Source organism: Sparus aurata, chromosome 3 (assembly GCF_900880675.1).
Source record: "Sparus aurata chromosome 3, fSpaAur1.1, whole genome shotgun sequence".
Classification (NCBI taxonomy): Eukaryota; Metazoa; Chordata; class Actinopteri; order Spariformes; family Sparidae; genus Sparus; species Sparus aurata.
In genome coordinates, this window is record NC_044189.1 from 13,522,162 (window position 1) to 13,539,977 (window position 17,816).

The following is a 17,816-nucleotide window of genomic DNA, read 5'->3' on the forward strand; positions in this document are numbered from 1 at the left end:
GGTCCTCCAGACATGTAGATCATCAGTATGATAAAATCCCAAAACATTATATTCAGTCTGCTTTGGCGCTCTGTAGTCTAACAAACCAGAGCCAGTATTTTTGCTTGGATTTAATACATAAGAGTGTTTGGCTGGGGCTGTGTTTTCCACCACATCAAGAAGTAGAAGTAGCTAGCTACTAACCTGCTTGCTCTGCCATCACAAGCATAAATTACCCAACAGATGGTATACAATGTTTTTCACAGGGTACTTCTCTCTATAATAAACAAAACTCAGCTGTTCCTGCCTGTAAAGCCATACTTTTCCGTTCAGGTTTTATTTATTTAGCGATTAGATCGTTGTCTGCACTTAAAAGTGGTTCTGTCAGAGATGAATTTGTATCATTATGCTCATTATTGTTTTTTTTAGAGCATCACAGTCAGTGCTTTGAGCCGTCTTCACAATTTTTTAAGCAGTACTAAGTGATTTGACAAAAGTCATGTACATGTGGACATGTGGAATCTGCAAATTACCAAAATCACGATCATTCATAAGCTGCCATAACACTCCTTCTGGTTGCGGGTTTTCCCCAAGCTTAACAGATCTGGTTGCAAGGATTTGCTCCCATTGAGCTACAAGAGCATTAGTGAGATTAGACACTGATGTTGGGAGATAAGGCCTGGTTTTTCTGATGGCAGCCCATTTCATCCAAAAGGTGGTTGATGGCGTGGAAAAACTGAAGCATAGACCAGAGGGCCACAAAATTGGCAGCAAATTTTCATCTATCACTTTGATATTCTCTTATTTGGAGCTAAGGGATCTAACTGGGGACGTCAATGGTTATGCATGTCGGTTCTATAAATTGATCTGCATACAGACACACTGTCTGCTAATGGCTTAGCTAGAGCAGTCTGAGGGAAAAATTGATGTGAGCCAAAATAAGCTCTAAGGCAACAACGTCAAAATGCAAGTTATGAATGTGTGATCCCACTCTTTGGTTTAATCTTACTAGAATTTTGCTGTATCACGTTAAGAACGACTACCATGCCGCCACGTCTGAGGCTGGCTCGCAGCCAAAGATTGCATTGCTGCCAGCCAGGGGGAAGAAATTATGCATGCCCTGTTGGAGGAGACATATGCAGCCAACCAGTTTGGTAGAGGGCAAGGGATTCAAAGAGCTACATCAGTAACGTAACCTTGAGCCCTGGTATGTTATGCCATCGAGAGCTACTGACTGAAAGTACAGAAAAGTGCTTTGAGAAGAAAACAATGAGTTCAAAGTCAAGCTAGCCTGGGCAGAAAAGCAAAAGTTAGCCCTGATAAGTAAGTGCTGGACGGCTTTCACAAAGGAAAGTTAACTTCAGTGCTGACTGGGAGATGGAGTCCAGTGTGTGTCCTTTCTCCAGGCTGGCAAAGCGACAAAAGCCAATTGCAGAAAATAAGTCCAGTTATCCGAGACAAGTGCTCCTCAATCAGAGCCACGCTGGGGGCTCATCTATTCGATTGAACGCCAGGTTAAAAGGAAAGTGCCTCTTGTATTTCATGTGGTTTTGTGTTTAGTTTTTTTTTTTTTCTTCTAAAGAATTAACCATTCAGTTACCCTTTAATATCGAAAGCAAAATTAACCAAAAGTGACATCCCTAGGTCTGACGCAGGCTATGAAAGCCAGCCACAGAAGTGTGCGAGCGACTTTGTCATTTTAATGGTCTCATCGGTAATGCCTACAGTACTCGCTCAATTCATAAATGATGAACGTCAGAGTTTTTTTCTTTCCCCAATATGGTCCACAGCCACCCACTTATGTTTGGCTTCAGCTCTCAGCTGTCCGTGTCAACAAGTCAGTTTTTAAAACCACCTTGCAGCTCTATGAGGATTTGAGCAAAGGAGGAGGAGGAGAGAAAATTTAGATGAGATAGAGGGAGGGCAGGGAGAGCCGGAGCAGAGTCCTGTTGTGAACACTGATTACTCTCTGCCCACTTGAGATTGATGGAGAGTGACACAGCAGGCACGCTCCCGCAAGCTCGAACACATACGCACACATATAAACAACATGCTCAGACACATACATACACAATGTATCTAAACAGCACACACACACACACACACACACAGGGAGGACTTCTCCGTCTCTGTATACTGATTGATGATGGCTCCACCTAGACTACATTCAGCCCAACACTCCTGCAGTGTGTGTGTGTGCTCCATTCTCTGCTGTATGTGATTGAGTATTTTCTCTCTCTCTCTCTCTCTCTCTCTCTCTCTCTCTCTCTCTCTCTCTCTCTCACTCTCTCTGGATGCTCGCATGTGTTTGCAGGTGTGTATGTGTGTGGCAGTTCCCTCCTGTCTTAATTAGAGGAGGCTATTAAGACAGATTGGCTGATTAAGTAGCATTCCCCCACTGTCTTGTGAAAAGCCACACACAAGCAGACACACGGACGCTCGTGCACACAGAAAAAGTTGTTGTTGGCTCGAGTAGCTCATATTACCACCGAAAGGATTCTGCGTGTGTGTGCGTGTGGAAACGCCATCCATTACACAGCAGGTAGAAACACTTCACCATTCTCTCAAGTCAGACATCACAGGAAACACAGGTGTCTCCTGGCGCCCCCCCTCGCCTGCGTCTCTTTTGCGCATCTTCACAGGGAGGAGCTGAAAACTGAAGTGAGGGAAGTGAGGAGAGACGTATAGTGAAAAAGCACCCACACTATCCAATTAAAGTTTAAATAACACATATCCATGATGCACAATCCAACAGTAGGTCCTTGATGACTGACTGACGTCTTGCAGAGTCGATAAAGAAAAATGTTACGATTAAAGGAATGCAGTCAACGGCGCTAAGAAAAAAATTAATTGTGGGAGTTTCTTATGTAACAGAAGAAAAAAACATCAGGTAACTTGTCTAAACTGGTTCACTCCGCTCTACATAAGAGTAAGCGGATTGTTCCACTGGTTTTGAAAAACAAGTCTGATGGTATGTAAAGCTTGTGAAGAACTGATCCTGCTGCTCGCTCAGTCAGCAGTGTTCTAATGAGTTTATGGTCTCAGTTCTCTCTTCTTAAGTGCAGCGCGATGTTCATTTTAAAAATTAAGATTAACACAGATTTGAATACATGTTGAATAACTATCTGTGTAATGCAGAGACTCAACAGTTATAAATCTGAATGTCCCTATATATACTATATACTAATGATGAAAACGCCTTCCTCTACTGATTTTTCTATTATTCTTGTATTCTGTAAACACAATCACATTAAATTAGTGAACTGCTACACTTTCCAAAACGAAGCTCCGAGAGGTGAGCAGCCCTTCGTTTGATTGTGATCTAATGTTTCCTGGAATGTGCAGAAAATGACCTTTTTGATTTAGATGTTGTTTATGTTTTATTCATAAATTACTCAAATCTTTTCGCTTGTAATACCGGCTTTTGTATTTCTGTGATTACATTCTGCTTAAATGCTAAAATGAATAATTAACAAGTTAACAAACGAACCGATGTACCTCCGTCAGACTCTCTATGTCTTCCTCACCCCACTCCCTGCCTCCCTCCATGTCTGCCGGTACCTCCATCGATCTTTGCCTCCTTCCACCCTCCCTCCACCCATTGCTTCTTTATTTCCTCCCCCTCCCCTCTCTCTAATTCCGATACCGCCGGTGGAATAGCAGGTTTGTATTTCCGTGGAGGAGGAGAGGCTCAGAGGATGGATGGGAGGATGGTAGACAGAGAGATGGAGAGAGGGAGAGATGCTCTTTTGGTCTTGTGTATTTAATCAATTATGTTCTCTTGCTCCCTCTGGCAAGTCTCCACTTGATATTCTCTGTCTTCTGCACGCACACATAGTCACACACACATACATACACACACACACATAAATGGTAACACACTCAGTCTCCATCTCTGTATTTATTTTCCACTTTAACTTCTTTTACAGCAGTTGAACCTAGATCGTCCATACGTTTTTCAGTATATTCACTTGGTAAGATCTGATTTTCAGAGAATGGACGTTGTGATGTGACGTCCAGGAAGTTTTAGGGAACAGCTGTTGATTACTGAAGGACTGCTATGAGGTTCAGAGCATTATAAAACATTTTATCCAAAAGGAACTGTACCGCACTGGGAACTACTGTACTTTATTCATCAGAGTTGTGCAAGAGGGAAATATCACAAGAGTAAGTCATTTCCTCTGATTCTCCAGAGAAGAACACCAATTTACTTTCAAGATGGGGACAAAGGAACATCTCACTCAGTATTTTCTTGGTCATTGTGTTTTGGACTTAATCTGATCAAAATCAATGCATCAAAAATGCAGAATAAATATTGACACTGTACTCTTCTGCAAACCACTGATATGTTAAATTTGTATCATTGTATCTTAATATACAGTTAAGATGACAAACGACAGCTGCAAACAATCCCCACATCTTGTTAACAGCATATAGTTTTGTTGACTCAAAGAGCACTACTGAACGATCCAGTGTACCATTACCCAGCTGGACCCAGAGTTCCCAGTTGCAATAACACCTCTTGATATGAAAGTCAGCTCATCTACGTTTAATCTGAGTGTAATATGTCATGTATTGTTGAAATATTATGTGTTAAGTTGAGACTCGTTCGGCAACTTCCCTTTCTCAGAGGTAGCGACAGGCAACTAAATGGAACACACCATTACCATGAGTAACCTTGTGGATGTCTTTGTCTTTGAATATTGTTAGAACGTTTTGGATTGACAGATCAACCAAAATGTTTTAGAAATGTCTTAGTAAGAATTACTTCATATTATATCTGTAACATTTCCAGGGGTTGCAGGAAACTGCCACAGCAGTTAAGTGCACCTGGGTGACAGTTAGAGACCCTAAACTTCTTGAATGGTATGTTGTCTGTTAATTCATGCAAATAAAAACGATCTCACAAGCTTTGGAGATTTTCCAACATCTACACACATTTTACTGCATTTCCGGTGAAGAAGTTTTAAAGTGTTAGAAGTCCTTAGAGGCGAGCCTGGCTTTAACCATTTATTTTCTGACTATGTCACTGTCAAGTCACAGACTGACACCCTCCCAGGCCAATGAATTAAAAATAAAAAAAATCCTCCAAGCCGATACGAGGATGATCTATAATAGCTCCCGGCAGCGCTGAAGTGCTTTTATAGCAGATATCTTGGGAGAAAACTTACTAGTCACATAGAGAAGCCATCAGCATAGATGAATGATTTAATAATGCATTACAAATTGTCCACACGGGGAAAATCAACTAGCTTCTCAGCAGTTCAGAGGCTGATGTTTTTTGGAAGTATAAGGCGTTCTGCTGTAAGCGCCATCTTAAACTTTAATTGTCCATGTAAGTCGTTGCAGCGTTCTTCTTTTACATTCATGCCAGGGACCTACGCAGCCACTGTGCGACATCTCAACAGTTTTTGTTGAGACAAAGAGCACCAGTAGGAGGTGTTCCAGCTGCTGCGGGGATCCAGATTGGTGACCTTTTTTAGTCGCCAGCTTCTTTCGCTAACCTTCCAGCTACTGCTGCAAGAGAGGTTTTTCTAATTATACCTTCATCCTGCAGCTCACAGTTGTTAAGTGCTTCCTGAGCATGCAGTTTAATATTTTAACGTCACATGCACACAGGCTCTGTGTAGATTTATGATTTAATTCGTATTTTAATATTGGAACAGATTGAATATGCACACGCTCTACCCTTAATGATGCACTCTGGGTAATGATGTCATAGCAGGAAGTGAATTAAGAGCTGTAAACATGAATAATATGTGCGTGAGAGAGAAAGAGCCAATATACTAACATACACAGAGGAGAGTAGGGGGAGAGGGAGGGAGAATATGGAGGAGAAAGGTGGCCTGCCTCACATTATAATAGGACCAGATTATCATGTCATGTTAGACATACATAGTTATGATATATAAGGTATAGAGAGATTACACTTTTATACAGGGTGAGAAGGAGCAGGATCTTGCTGAAGTGCCACCTGTTTGCTCAGGACACAGTGAACATTCTCCGAAGGACTAGTACGCTGTGCCCATTGTTAACACAACCTGTCTCTCAGGTTTGCTCCACACTGAGGCCAGCGCCTCGAATTGTTCTTCTGAAGAAGGTTAACCTATTTCAGGTACTTGTGGGTCCCTTGAGAATGGTACTCATTTTGTTTCTCTGCCTGTTGCTATAATCATTATTAAGTATGCGTCATAATCTTTTACAGTCTGCACTGCAGAGAAGAACTCTCGTAATTTACCACACTTAAGTACGGTAACAAAAACATCACATTGTATAACAGCTATTTAGAGTAACATTATATTACATTTATTCCCTTTTCTTTTCCAACAATGCATACTTCACATGATTGTATACTTGGGAGTTGTGAATAAGTAGGGTGCAAACTAATTGCAAGAATAATGTACATTTCTGCAAACCATGGACATGTTGAAAGATTATAGTAGATATGCAGAAACTTTCCCTTTCTTTATGGTCAGTTATCTCCGTTATGTTCTGACAAAGCTGTGCTTGTTGTCTGGATAGATTTATGAACAAAAAACAGTTAGGGAAAGACACAAGCACAGTTGGAAATTCTCCTGATATTCAGTGGTTTAAAACTATCAACACATTTTGCATACTGCTAGCTTGGCAGTTGTTTCACCTAACTGTCATGCCTCCTGACATGAAAGTTAGCTCATTCACATGAAATTTGAATGTAATATGACAAGCGCCGTCATAATGCTGGTCTAATAAGTTAGTAACTAAGTAGTTAGTCAATAATATCTCCTAGCACAGTTAGAACTTGTCCAGGCTGTTCAATAGATGTTTTCATGTCTTCATCCAAGCAATGTTGCATTATGACATTCTGGATTTTTTTTCTAGTTTTTGTTTTTATTTTTTGGATAAAAAGTCCAGATATTCAGGTAGTTATTTTTTTTTTTTCAGAGCCCAGAAACAAGTTGATCGTCTCTGTCCAGATCTATGCTGATGAATAGATTACCCACTTACACGTATTGACATCTAAAATTTCGTTTCTCATTTCTGAACCCGAGGACTGAGATGTCAGTGATTATTTTTCAGCATTTCTATTATCTGAACCTCTCCCCATCGCTTCCATTTACTGTCCAATTGCTCTCCCAGTTAAAGGACAAATTCTGCACTGATTTGCCATAGTGTATTCAATTCGCGAACAATTTCCGCCGTCCCTCTGAATTTGATCTACAGTGACTGGTGGAACGTTCCTCGTTTGTGTCTGACTGCAAATATTTGTCGCATTCTCCCCCTTGTTTCCAGTCATCTCCCCACTGCGATAGTGTCTGTAATAAAAGCAAAGAAGTGCCTTGACATATTTAAAAAGATATATACCGCTGTTACAGTGTTACCTTTCCCCAGAGGGCATGTATAAAATCTCGTGATGTAGGTGCCTACTAAGGACATTTCTTTTCATGTACGATGTTCTCCTACAGCCATGGTTGTGTTATTGTATTGCTTAGTTGGCGCCGTATTTACTATGTAAATCAGGCGGTTTGTGTCTATCGGGGCTTGTGAAACCACTTTGTGTGTGCTTGTGTGTGTGTGACTAATAGCAGACATCAGAGAATCCTACTGATCTAGGGCACAAGGTGACTCTCTCTCTGTCTCTCACACACACACACACACACACACACACACATAATCACTCACAAATACACACCTTCTAAAACACCTTCTCAGCATTCCTGTGCTCCACTTTCAATCGCGGTTATTAGAGGGCACGGGTGTTGGATAGCAGTGCATGCACCGTACTGCCACTCTCCACGAGTGTGTGCGCGAGCGTGCATTTTTGTGTGCATGTGTGCGTGTTGATATTAATGGACTGCGAAGGTTAACAGCAGGGGTTTATAGAAGGAGACAGGCGAACATGAGAGGGCAGCACTTCATACTCTTCACTGTTAACGTGAGCGTATATACCTGTGTCTCAAACGTAACAGCCAAGGTGATTTCTACACTCTGAAAATGTAATGAGAGGGGAACAGTACCTGTTGGCTCACGCTACAAGATGAAAAGCACCATACATCAAAGGACTGATGTATAGAGGGGGATTATTGCCAGCAGAGATTGTATTTGAGCCGCAGATATTTGAAGTTATGCAGGAACAAGGGTGTTTTATTCTCTAAGTGTCAACTGGGAGGCAGTCACCTCCTCTCAGGCTGCCAACGGTGACCTAACACTCTTCACTTTGCCAACCGCGAGAGCCTTGTTCAGCTTCTCAGCCAATTAAGGGATCTTATCCTGCCCACTTGATGAAAGACTTGCAAATTGGGTCCTATCTACTAATGATGTGCACCATCAAAGCCTCAGTTCATAAGTTGGCTTCAATGCAAAAAAAGGTAATATCGTTAAAAGTGGAATCCTGCAGTCTGACAGAACAGTAGTTTGAAACCTTGTCGTACTTCTTTATCCCATTTATTTGGAGTGGAAGAGATGAAGAGTACGGGACACAATATTGGGAATAAATACAACCATGTGGTCCAATGTGGTCCAATGCAACAGCAGTTTTTATCTACATCTTGGCATGATGACTGAGAGTGTGATCGGAGTTACTGGGTCAGACCCCCTAACTCGCGGTCAATTATGTGTTTCTTGGCAAACAGAACGATAAATAAGAAATGCCATTTCTACTTCATTAAGTATGGTTGGTTTTTCAAACACATTTTGGCATTTCATTTAAAAAATGTTTTTATCCGTCTGAGTGAGCGACACCACCCGCAATCGATTAGCGAGGTGGCAGTCTGCCCTCCCTCTTCTTCTCCTGTCTACTGTCAATCACATGCTTTGCAGACACTCTCTGTTAATATGTCCCTTCTGTAAATGCACTATTGTGATGTTGCTCAGTTGATTTGATCGACTATGTTAAACTGACAAGAAGCTTCCTCCACACGGCATACCTGCTGTTAAGACAACGGAATCACTGGAAAAATCGTAAACCTGAGGTGTGTTTTTTGGGAAACTCACTGCTGACAAAGAAAGCAGACAATGTTGCCGGTGGAGAGAAACAAAGGTCATTTAATACAGACGCCCCCACCCATCGCCTCCACAGGGGCACAGCTGTTCTGTAGGAAACACTGATGGTTAGGGCATGTCCAGTCTCTCCAGTTAAGCCGCAGAAACTGGTTGTATTGGGTGGTGAGGTCCTGACACTCACTGTATGTAATTCAGTCTGAGACACACTTGACTGTGTTCTCAATTCATGCTTGACAGCTACACGCACACACACACACACACACACACACACACACACTAAGGGGTTCACAGGCAAGACAGAGAAGGTGAAAGACATCTGAAGTAAATTAAACTTACCCTGAGGCTCATTTTTAGTGTCTGTTGCAGTGACACTTTTACAGCCTGGCTACCTGGTTTTACACACTTCGGCTGTGTTCTGTTACAGAACAGCTACACGGTTTTGTTATTTTCCCCTGCTCCACTTTTTTTTATGTATTCATAAATACGTGTGTGTATGTGTGTGTCCGTCTTTATTCATTGGCCGATGTAAGTCGATCACCTCCAGAGCGAGGACATTTCTGCAACACTGGTTAATTCGTCCTGAACCTCAAGAGGCAATTGAATTATTGGGTGAAAGTAAAAGAGCATGGGCCCAGGTTTTCTGTGTGTGTGTGTGTGTGTGTGTGTGTGTGTGTGTGTGTGTGTGTGTGTGTGTGCGCGCTTGTTCGCTTGAGTGTTTTTTGCTGTTTCTCACAAATGTTCTTTCCGTCTTTGTTTTAGGTTGTCAGGCAGTAATGTTCCCTCTCCCATCGTTAGCAACAAGAACTGGCTACGGCTGCATTTTGTGACTGATGGCAACCACCGTTATCGTGGTTTCAGCGCACATTATCAAGGTAAGATGTGATTACAGACATGGGCGTCTTAATGTACGCACTCACACACATGTATGCATAAAGAGTGTTTATTATACTCTTCATGCAGTGTCTACAGATGTCTTTGTGTGCGTTAATGACGGGACCTTTCGAAGTTCCGTTTTAGCTACTTTGCCTTTTTCCTTCTTTTTTGCCTTTTTGTTATTCCGTTTCTCCATGCTGCTCTTTTTCTTTTCCTCTTCAACTGACAGTTTTCCCCCATCATCTTGCCTCTAACTGCCTTTAATTACGCTTGTTGACTCCGATCTTGCCGTCTCTTCTTTACTACGCTTTCTCTCACTCTCTCCATCCCTCACTTCGCTCTCTTTTTACTTTTTCATTTTCTCTCGGGTAACCGCTCATAGGCATAGAGTAAGATTTCTTTGACACAAACCCAAACTGGTGGAAAACATTAAGAGATTCATTTGGCAACATCCATGTCTCGGTACGGCGATAATGAGAGCTGCATGTGTGCAACAACTACACAGACAGACTGGGACAGACAGGGTGAATGTTTTATGCTTAACTTGTTTTTCTTTTCTTTTTTTTCCTAATCTGAAGTTTTCTTTTTGTCTCATATGTACTTGTAGGCATTATTTGTCCTTATTTTACTAGTTTATGGTACATTAAGTCCATTTAACTTCACAAGGTACACAAGGGCAGTGTTTTTTTGTGTGTGATTGGAAAGCCTCATTAGGAGGTGTTTAATTGTCAACCAATTGTCTCCTCTAAATCCTCTTGAACCAAAATTATGCGTCATTTCCTATCAAGTTAAACTAGTGTAAATAAAGTCATAGAAAACAGTGAAGCATACCTACCTCCACGCGCCATTGACCTGGTCTGAGTAGGCGGGCAGCACAAGCGTAAATCATAGTCATGCTTGACACCAAAATTGCACTGTGCCACTTGATTATTACAGAAACAGTCCCCGCTGTGCCTCGCCTCTCACTTCTGCACATTCAAGTGCACAGCAAGTCGCCAAAATACAGATCAGTCCGGCAGGCGAGGAAAAGTATGGTGCACCCATCCAAAAATCCACCTCTTGGGAACCGAGAGTAGTGCCATGTGCTGTCCTGAAAACTGGGCCCTGTTTGTAGAGTTTCAGTATTGGAGATGTAAGCGTTTACAAGTCATGCTTTGAAAACACACAAAATATATTTTAATCCGTCATATTTAAGAGAAATTCAATCTTTTCTTCTGCCGTCTGTTTGCCCACACACAACAGTATGTTTTTCATACATACACAACAAAAACTGTGATTCCTTTTAGACAGTAATTATCTTCATTGGCTAATTTTATTGCCAGCATTCCCTGGCATCAGTGAATAGCCTTTCTGAAAATTTTTTAATTGATGTTCGTCTTTTTCACACAGACAAGTTCCCTGCATTAAAAGTTATCATGACAATTTGGCTTTTGAGGTACAAATTGATGTCATTGCCTTGAGCAGATTTATGGGAACCAATGTAAAAATATCTTTTTTCACCGAAAGTCTAATGGAAGATAGTTTGTACATCCTTGTAGCTGTTGAATTTCTGTTTTACATCATTATTCCAGCTTTTTTACTCATCAGTTAAGCACTTATTGATATTACTGAAGTTAAGTATTTCGATCTGAACCGAGGTTACTTTTTGACCCCGTGCATTTTTACTGTATCGGGCTTGGTGTGCTTCTTGCAGGACTGAGATCAATTAAGCATATTAAGCAAATTAAACTGAAATTAATTCAGTGGTGATTCTATATTAACCCCCGCATAATTTCTCATCTGTGGGTATGACAAGGTTATTAGATTGTATGTGACCCCAGATGACACCTCACAGCCAACACTGCTTGTGTTTGACATTTTAAAGGATGACCAGATGACTGTGTGGTTTTCTTCGGAGACACTGTGAGCTATGTAGTCAAGGAAAAACAAGAAAAATAACCAATTATACATTTCATTAAGATAACCAATGAAGTATTCTTTATGTGCACATGCAGCATATAGTGCACTTTAGAGAGAATATGTCATTATTAAACTTCATCCATCCTTCCCCCGTTCCTCTTTCTTCAACATACCCTTCCTCTCTCATCTCTCTACTTTACCCTTTCTCCTCTCATCTTCCTTTCCTCCCCTGTCTTCTCGTCGTTTCTGTAACCACCCCCTCTCCACATCTCTCCTTCAGCCTCTTTCCTTGATTGATTGACAGAGAACCTGACCACTCTCTCTGAGATTTGCTTTTTAATTGGTATAATTGATCTTAATTGATCTTAATTAGTTTAAAAGGTTAATCAACATGTTAATGAGGAGTGTCGGTGTGATAGGTTAGTTGATTAATTAGTGGAGTTCTTAACAAGCTTGTGATTGATTGGCTACCTCCTGTCAGCTGTCAGTCATCTCCATTACCCTGTCGGCTCTGACATATTAGCAGAAGGGAGCGTTGGGTGGCTGAAAATGTTGACACATATTTTCTAAAAAGCTATATATTAAAAGGAACGGGCCAAAACACATCACCTGACTGTAGTTTATAGTAGTCCCCCCCAGGAATCTGCAGAGAAAAAGTTTAAATTCCACGGAGAGCAATTTTGATTCTGCGGAGAGCAATTCTTTCAGTGTTTCAATCTTTCGCTTCAGATGATTAGCGGAAGCCAAGTGGTCTCTTATTGTTGAATTTCTTCTGTGATCCACGACTTTGTTGCATGGTGTGCAAAATAGCTTGTCCCCATCCTCGTGTAGTTCTTTATACTGTTTAGCTCTTTCAGCCGCTGTAATATTTGCAAGCTTGAAGTTACTTGCTGTCGGGGGGCTGGGTCGGATAAATTGCTCCATGGCTAAGTGCTTTCATTGAGATCGCTACCTGGTGGTCGCCGGTCGCTAACCGCGGCTGGGATGAAAACTACATGCAAAATTTGATATTCCGCGGAAGGTCTTTGAATCCGCGGATGGCCGAGAAATCTGTGGTAATTTCCGCGATCGCGGAATCGCGGATTCCTGGGGGGACTATTATAGGCTAGCGCATAGGCGAACATGACATGATTAGAAGTTAATGTATTTCAGCAGTGTCACTCTGTACCAGGGATGGATCAATATTCTGCCTACAATATTGCCACTACACTGTGCAATCTGAGAAAGTTAAGTCAGCTTTTAAAATTACAGTGCACCGCCATTGCAAGATCATAAATGCATCTCCTGTTTGTATCTTGTGGATCTACTTGCAACCTACTGGAAGAACTAAGGGAACTTAAAGACATATTATTTGCAGGTGCGTCATTCTTTATCCAAGCAGAAACAGGCAACTCAACTCAAATTCCCCCCTTTTATACTATGAATTTAAAAGGTTGACTTCACTTTAAAAAAGTTAGGCAACCGATCACCTCTGAATTACAGAGTAAAGTAGACAATTACATTCAAGTTGTAAGAGCTAAAAAGTTTTTAAAAATAAAAATGGTGAATCTACTGTACTTGGTGATTTTGAGGTAATCGCTTTCCTTGATTTCCTTGACAAAGCCACTTTGTCAGATTTTACAGTGTAAATTTTCCCTGTGGTGTTACTGTTGGCCCCACTGCTGCAAAAGCGTTAGCAAGATGGCAAACGCTAATGGCCTGGCTACTGTCCAAAGCAAAAAAAAAAAAAACGACCATAAGAATCCCAATGTGACCTAGAAATCCCTATCTCAGTGCTATGAAAAGGCAGAGTTAAACACCGAGTTGTATTAATGACTAGGCAGTTTTTTCACCTACTGATCTAGTTTAAAGAATACCAGGTTATAAGTTCTGGCGGTGAGGGGAAACTTATATCAGTGAGGGAGCAAACTTCGTGCTCCAGTTCGATAAATTAAAGTCAAAATGTTGTCTGTTTCCAGATGAAATTATTTCTGGAATTTTTAACCCTAGCAGATTATATTATTTGGCATTGTATTTGGTTGTTTCAAGTACACTTCTATTGTGCTCTCCTCCTCTGCATTTATTATGTTCTACCCCCTTCAGATTTACTTTCTTTTTAATTAGCATTCTTAGGATGTTCATCCACGCCACTTTATCATAAACAATTCCACTTAATGATACTCCGCTATTTTCTTTATTTTTTTACTTTGACTATAATTCTCCCCCGCAAGCCATATGTTGTTCTGGTCCACTACAGTCTACTTGTCTCCAGGAAAATAAATTATAATGGCAGAGCCCTCGGGCAGGGTTAGTTTAGTTTAGCGGAAAAAGCAGTATGAAAACAATTCCAAATTTGTCTCTGAGAGACTAAATGAACAAATATTCTTTGGCAAGGTTAGTTTAGTTTATAAGACACCGCCATGAGACCTCAGAGGGAGACGTTTGGCTCTAGGTGCTGCCAACTAGCAGGACAGACTGTGTATGTGTTTGTGTGTGTGTGTGTGTTTGTTATAGGTCAGCCAATCAGCTCATAAAATCCTCCTCCTTCTGCTGCTGCCCGAATTATGAAGTTCTGAATTGATAATAATCTCCTAACGATTTATATCCAAGAGAGAATCAGGGGCAGAGATGGAGAAGAAAAAAAAACAGAGCAACACAAAGGAACAACAGAGAGATTGAGAGATGGGAGGTGGTTAAACATTGAGGAGATCCAGAGAAGAAATTAAAAGAGAAAGAGGGACAGAAACCAACAGAGAAAAAGGCAAAAAGAGAGAGATGGATATCCAGAGAGAGATGGGGGTGGGTTTAAGGGGATAAGTCATTTGGCAGTGGGGTTTGGCTTAATATTTAAGAATAAACATTCAGAGCTTCTAATATCCTGCTGTCATGAATGGCTGTTGTAGACTAGTTTCGAGGAAGAGAAAGTGTGTGTTCTTGGACACGGGAACGCCTGTTGGTGTGTTTGTGTGTTCAGTTGTTTAAAGCCTGCAGCTCCTCTGCATGGCCAAACAACATTTACAGAGTTAATTGTCCATTTGAATGCTTAATTGATGCCTCAGAATGATTCACAACAGCAAGGTTTCTTTAAACGTGCCACCGGCTGTATCTTGATGCACATAAATTATAGGAGTTAACCATTTCAGTTTGAATATCTCTCTCGAGGGCATAGTGTTCCTGTTAACGGGTGAAGTCACTCCTACAGTATTTAAATAATTTACACTTTATTCCCAAGATCTCAGGCAGGCCCTTTTGATATTTATAGAAATAATTAAATATATATAAGTTACTAGCATTATAAATGAGTATTTGTATTGTATGTTAAATTACATAAAAGGGAAAGTAGAGTCAACCTAGATAATTACTTTTTATTTCACTGTTTGATAAGAAATTAGTGTGGTACATCCGCACATTTCTGGACTATTTTGCCAAGAGGTCATACATTATCCCTCCCCTCTTTTGCTGTCTCATTTGCAGCTACACACAGGCACAACCATTAGATGTCCATTATCATGTTTAATTAAAGATCAGGAATTATTCAGCTATGTCAACGTCTCCGAGCAACAGTAAATGCTTTTCACCTCAGGACCGGTACGCATTTAAAGATTCAGTTCATCCTAACACAGAAAGTTTATTAGTAATTTCTGAGTGTGTTTAGAAACACGCTATAGGGTCCCTATCACGGTACTTTTGCTACCCGAGACGAAATGAGAGTTGATGTACTGTCTCACTCCGGGAACTGATGTAAGTTCATTTAATCCTTGTAGTCACAACATGTCTTTTGGGGAGTGCACCCGGGCTATGTGTCTCACCCTGGGACCCTGGCTTACTAATACATTCAGCTTGTGTCCTTTAGGTCTGCGCTGTGGACTGTGGGCCAAGAAAACATTAGCTTGTATCCTGCAGGTCTGTGCTGTGGACTGTGGGCCAAAATGCCACTGGAGGATTTCCTAGAAATAGGCCACGTGTCATCTAATTGTTCACATAGACTGAATTAGCTGTATGCATTTCTGTATATAAATTACAGAAAACTAGTTTCTAGCCATCAGTGACAAGTATATAATAGTTGTTAAATGTTTTTTTCAGACTAATGTTAATATTGCTGCTACTTTAAAAAGGCATGATTTTAAAAACTGTCATATACTGTCAGTCAATCCTCAGACAATATATTTACCATAAAGACATTGGATGTGTTTCAACTGTATTTTCACCAGGAAAGCTACCAAACGTAAACAAAATGTAGATGCTCTGTCTTCAGAGATGACCCTGTCAGTTACATCCATTTAAATGAGATGAACCCTACAAATAGCAGCAATTCTGACATATCCCCTTGGTAGGGTTAGAGGGTCTTTGGCAGTAGTGGAGGTTGGATGATGGGGTGGCAAAGTGACAGAGACGGCGATGACAGTAGAAGGACATAACAGGGAAACTAGTTTAAATGTCCCTCAGCCAGGATGATCATTTGTTGACAGAAAAGCCGGCAAACAATTCCCAGTGAAGTCGTCGGGCGGAACCTAATGTGTTGGACAAATTAGAAGGATAATTGTCTTCCCCCTTGGTTCTTTGCTAAAACGGTCATTACTGTAATTACCATTTCAGACCTGAAGGCATTTAGACTAGAGCAACAGTTCTGATTGTATTAGATATGGTAGATGTAAATTTGTTCAATCAAATATTTATAATGTACTGGTCGTAGCTGGAGTGACAGCGTCTTGTTTGGAAAGTAAGATTGCAGGTTTTGAATCTGTGTACAGACGGGGGCGTCCATGTTGTGGCAAAAGAGTGACTGATGCTCAAATTTCCCTTAAGGAAAGCACTGAACCCGGCTGTTACATTACTATGTGTGGTGGCTTTGGTGCCAGCTTCCAGATGTGCCTTGGTGTAATACAGTATGGTCTCACCCTCCAGCAAACAGACGTCTAGGCTGCAGCTGCAAATGGGAATGTGTACTTGGTCATCTTGCCTGTTAAACAAAAAACACAAAAAAAAGAACATGAACAGCTCTCCCTGAAAGCTAGAAAAGTGCTATGCAATTAGTTATAACAAGAACTGGAGGACCAGCCATAGATATCTTTTTTTTTTTTTCAAAACTTTTTCTGGCATAGACACCTTTATTAAGCAGTAGACAGATAGGAAATATGGGAGAGAGAGGGGGATGTGACATGCAGCAAAGGACCTCCGGCTGGAATCGAACCAGGGTCAGCTGTGTATGTGGCATGCGCTCTAACCACTCGACCACCTGCGCACCAAGGACCAGCCATAGATATCTAACTAGTCAGTGAGTCACATATGCTTTTAGTCAACCTGGTGGTCACAGTCAGCTACAAGACACCATAAGCTACATTTAGGTCACTGCTCCTCCAGCTAGAAATACAGTATATCAGTAAGTAAAAAAAGAAAAACTGAATAAAAATAAGGTTAAAATGTGTCGAAAATGAGATGTGATTGCAATAAATTGACAGTTTGCTAAACCCCTCCCCCAGATAGTGATTATCCCACCAAAGCTTAGCAAGCGGCACTATGCACAGCAGGACTGTCAAGCTCAGGATATCTCCACATGCTGAAGTGGTGTGCATCAAGCTCTATCAAGAGCAGTGCTCCATATTGGGTTTGAGGATCCAACATTTTTTAAATTGCTCTCAGGAAACCAAAAACACACATGAAAATGATGCAGACTACGGATTGCTCTTATATAAACTGCAAACATTAGCATGCTCCTCTAATTAGCTTACCATCTACAGTCGTAGCCTAGTGTTACTTACACGGTGAAGGATCACATATACAATTTATTTCATGACAAGCACTGACACTGGCAATAGCATTTAAAGAGAAACTGAAAAGTAAGTATTTAAGCTAACCACTAAGCCACTAAACACAGTTTTATGAGAATGAGATGAATTTGATCTTAGACTTTCCCGTCTCGTGAAAATAAGAGTGACTTTGGAACAGTCAGATACATAATGCGTATCAAATAATGTCAAATAGTGTGGATTTCTTAAGCCCCTTAATATTTCCTGAAAATGTATGTGAAATTATCCTAGAATGCCTTTCACAGGCATATCCAAAGAAAGTTGAAAGCTGCTCTTGAACTACTTGGAGCACAGGTA

At 40.9% G+C, this 17,816-nt stretch overlaps 1 protein-coding gene across 9 annotated transcripts in view; it reads left to right on the plus strand.

The window, feature by feature from the left end:
* Nucleotides 1-17,816, plus strand: part of csmd3b (CUB and Sushi multiple domains 3b) — a 376,450-nt gene that overhangs the window by 214,079 nt on the left and 144,555 nt on the right. For all 9 annotated transcript variants that reach the window (XM_030411810.1, XM_030411811.1, XM_030411812.1 and 6 more), the window contains one exon: nucleotides 9,721-9,833. In XM_030411810.1, coding sequence (XP_030267670.1) covers nucleotides 9,721-9,833 — 113 coding nt within the window. The remainder of the gene's footprint in view (nucleotides 1-9,720; nucleotides 9,834-17,816) is intronic.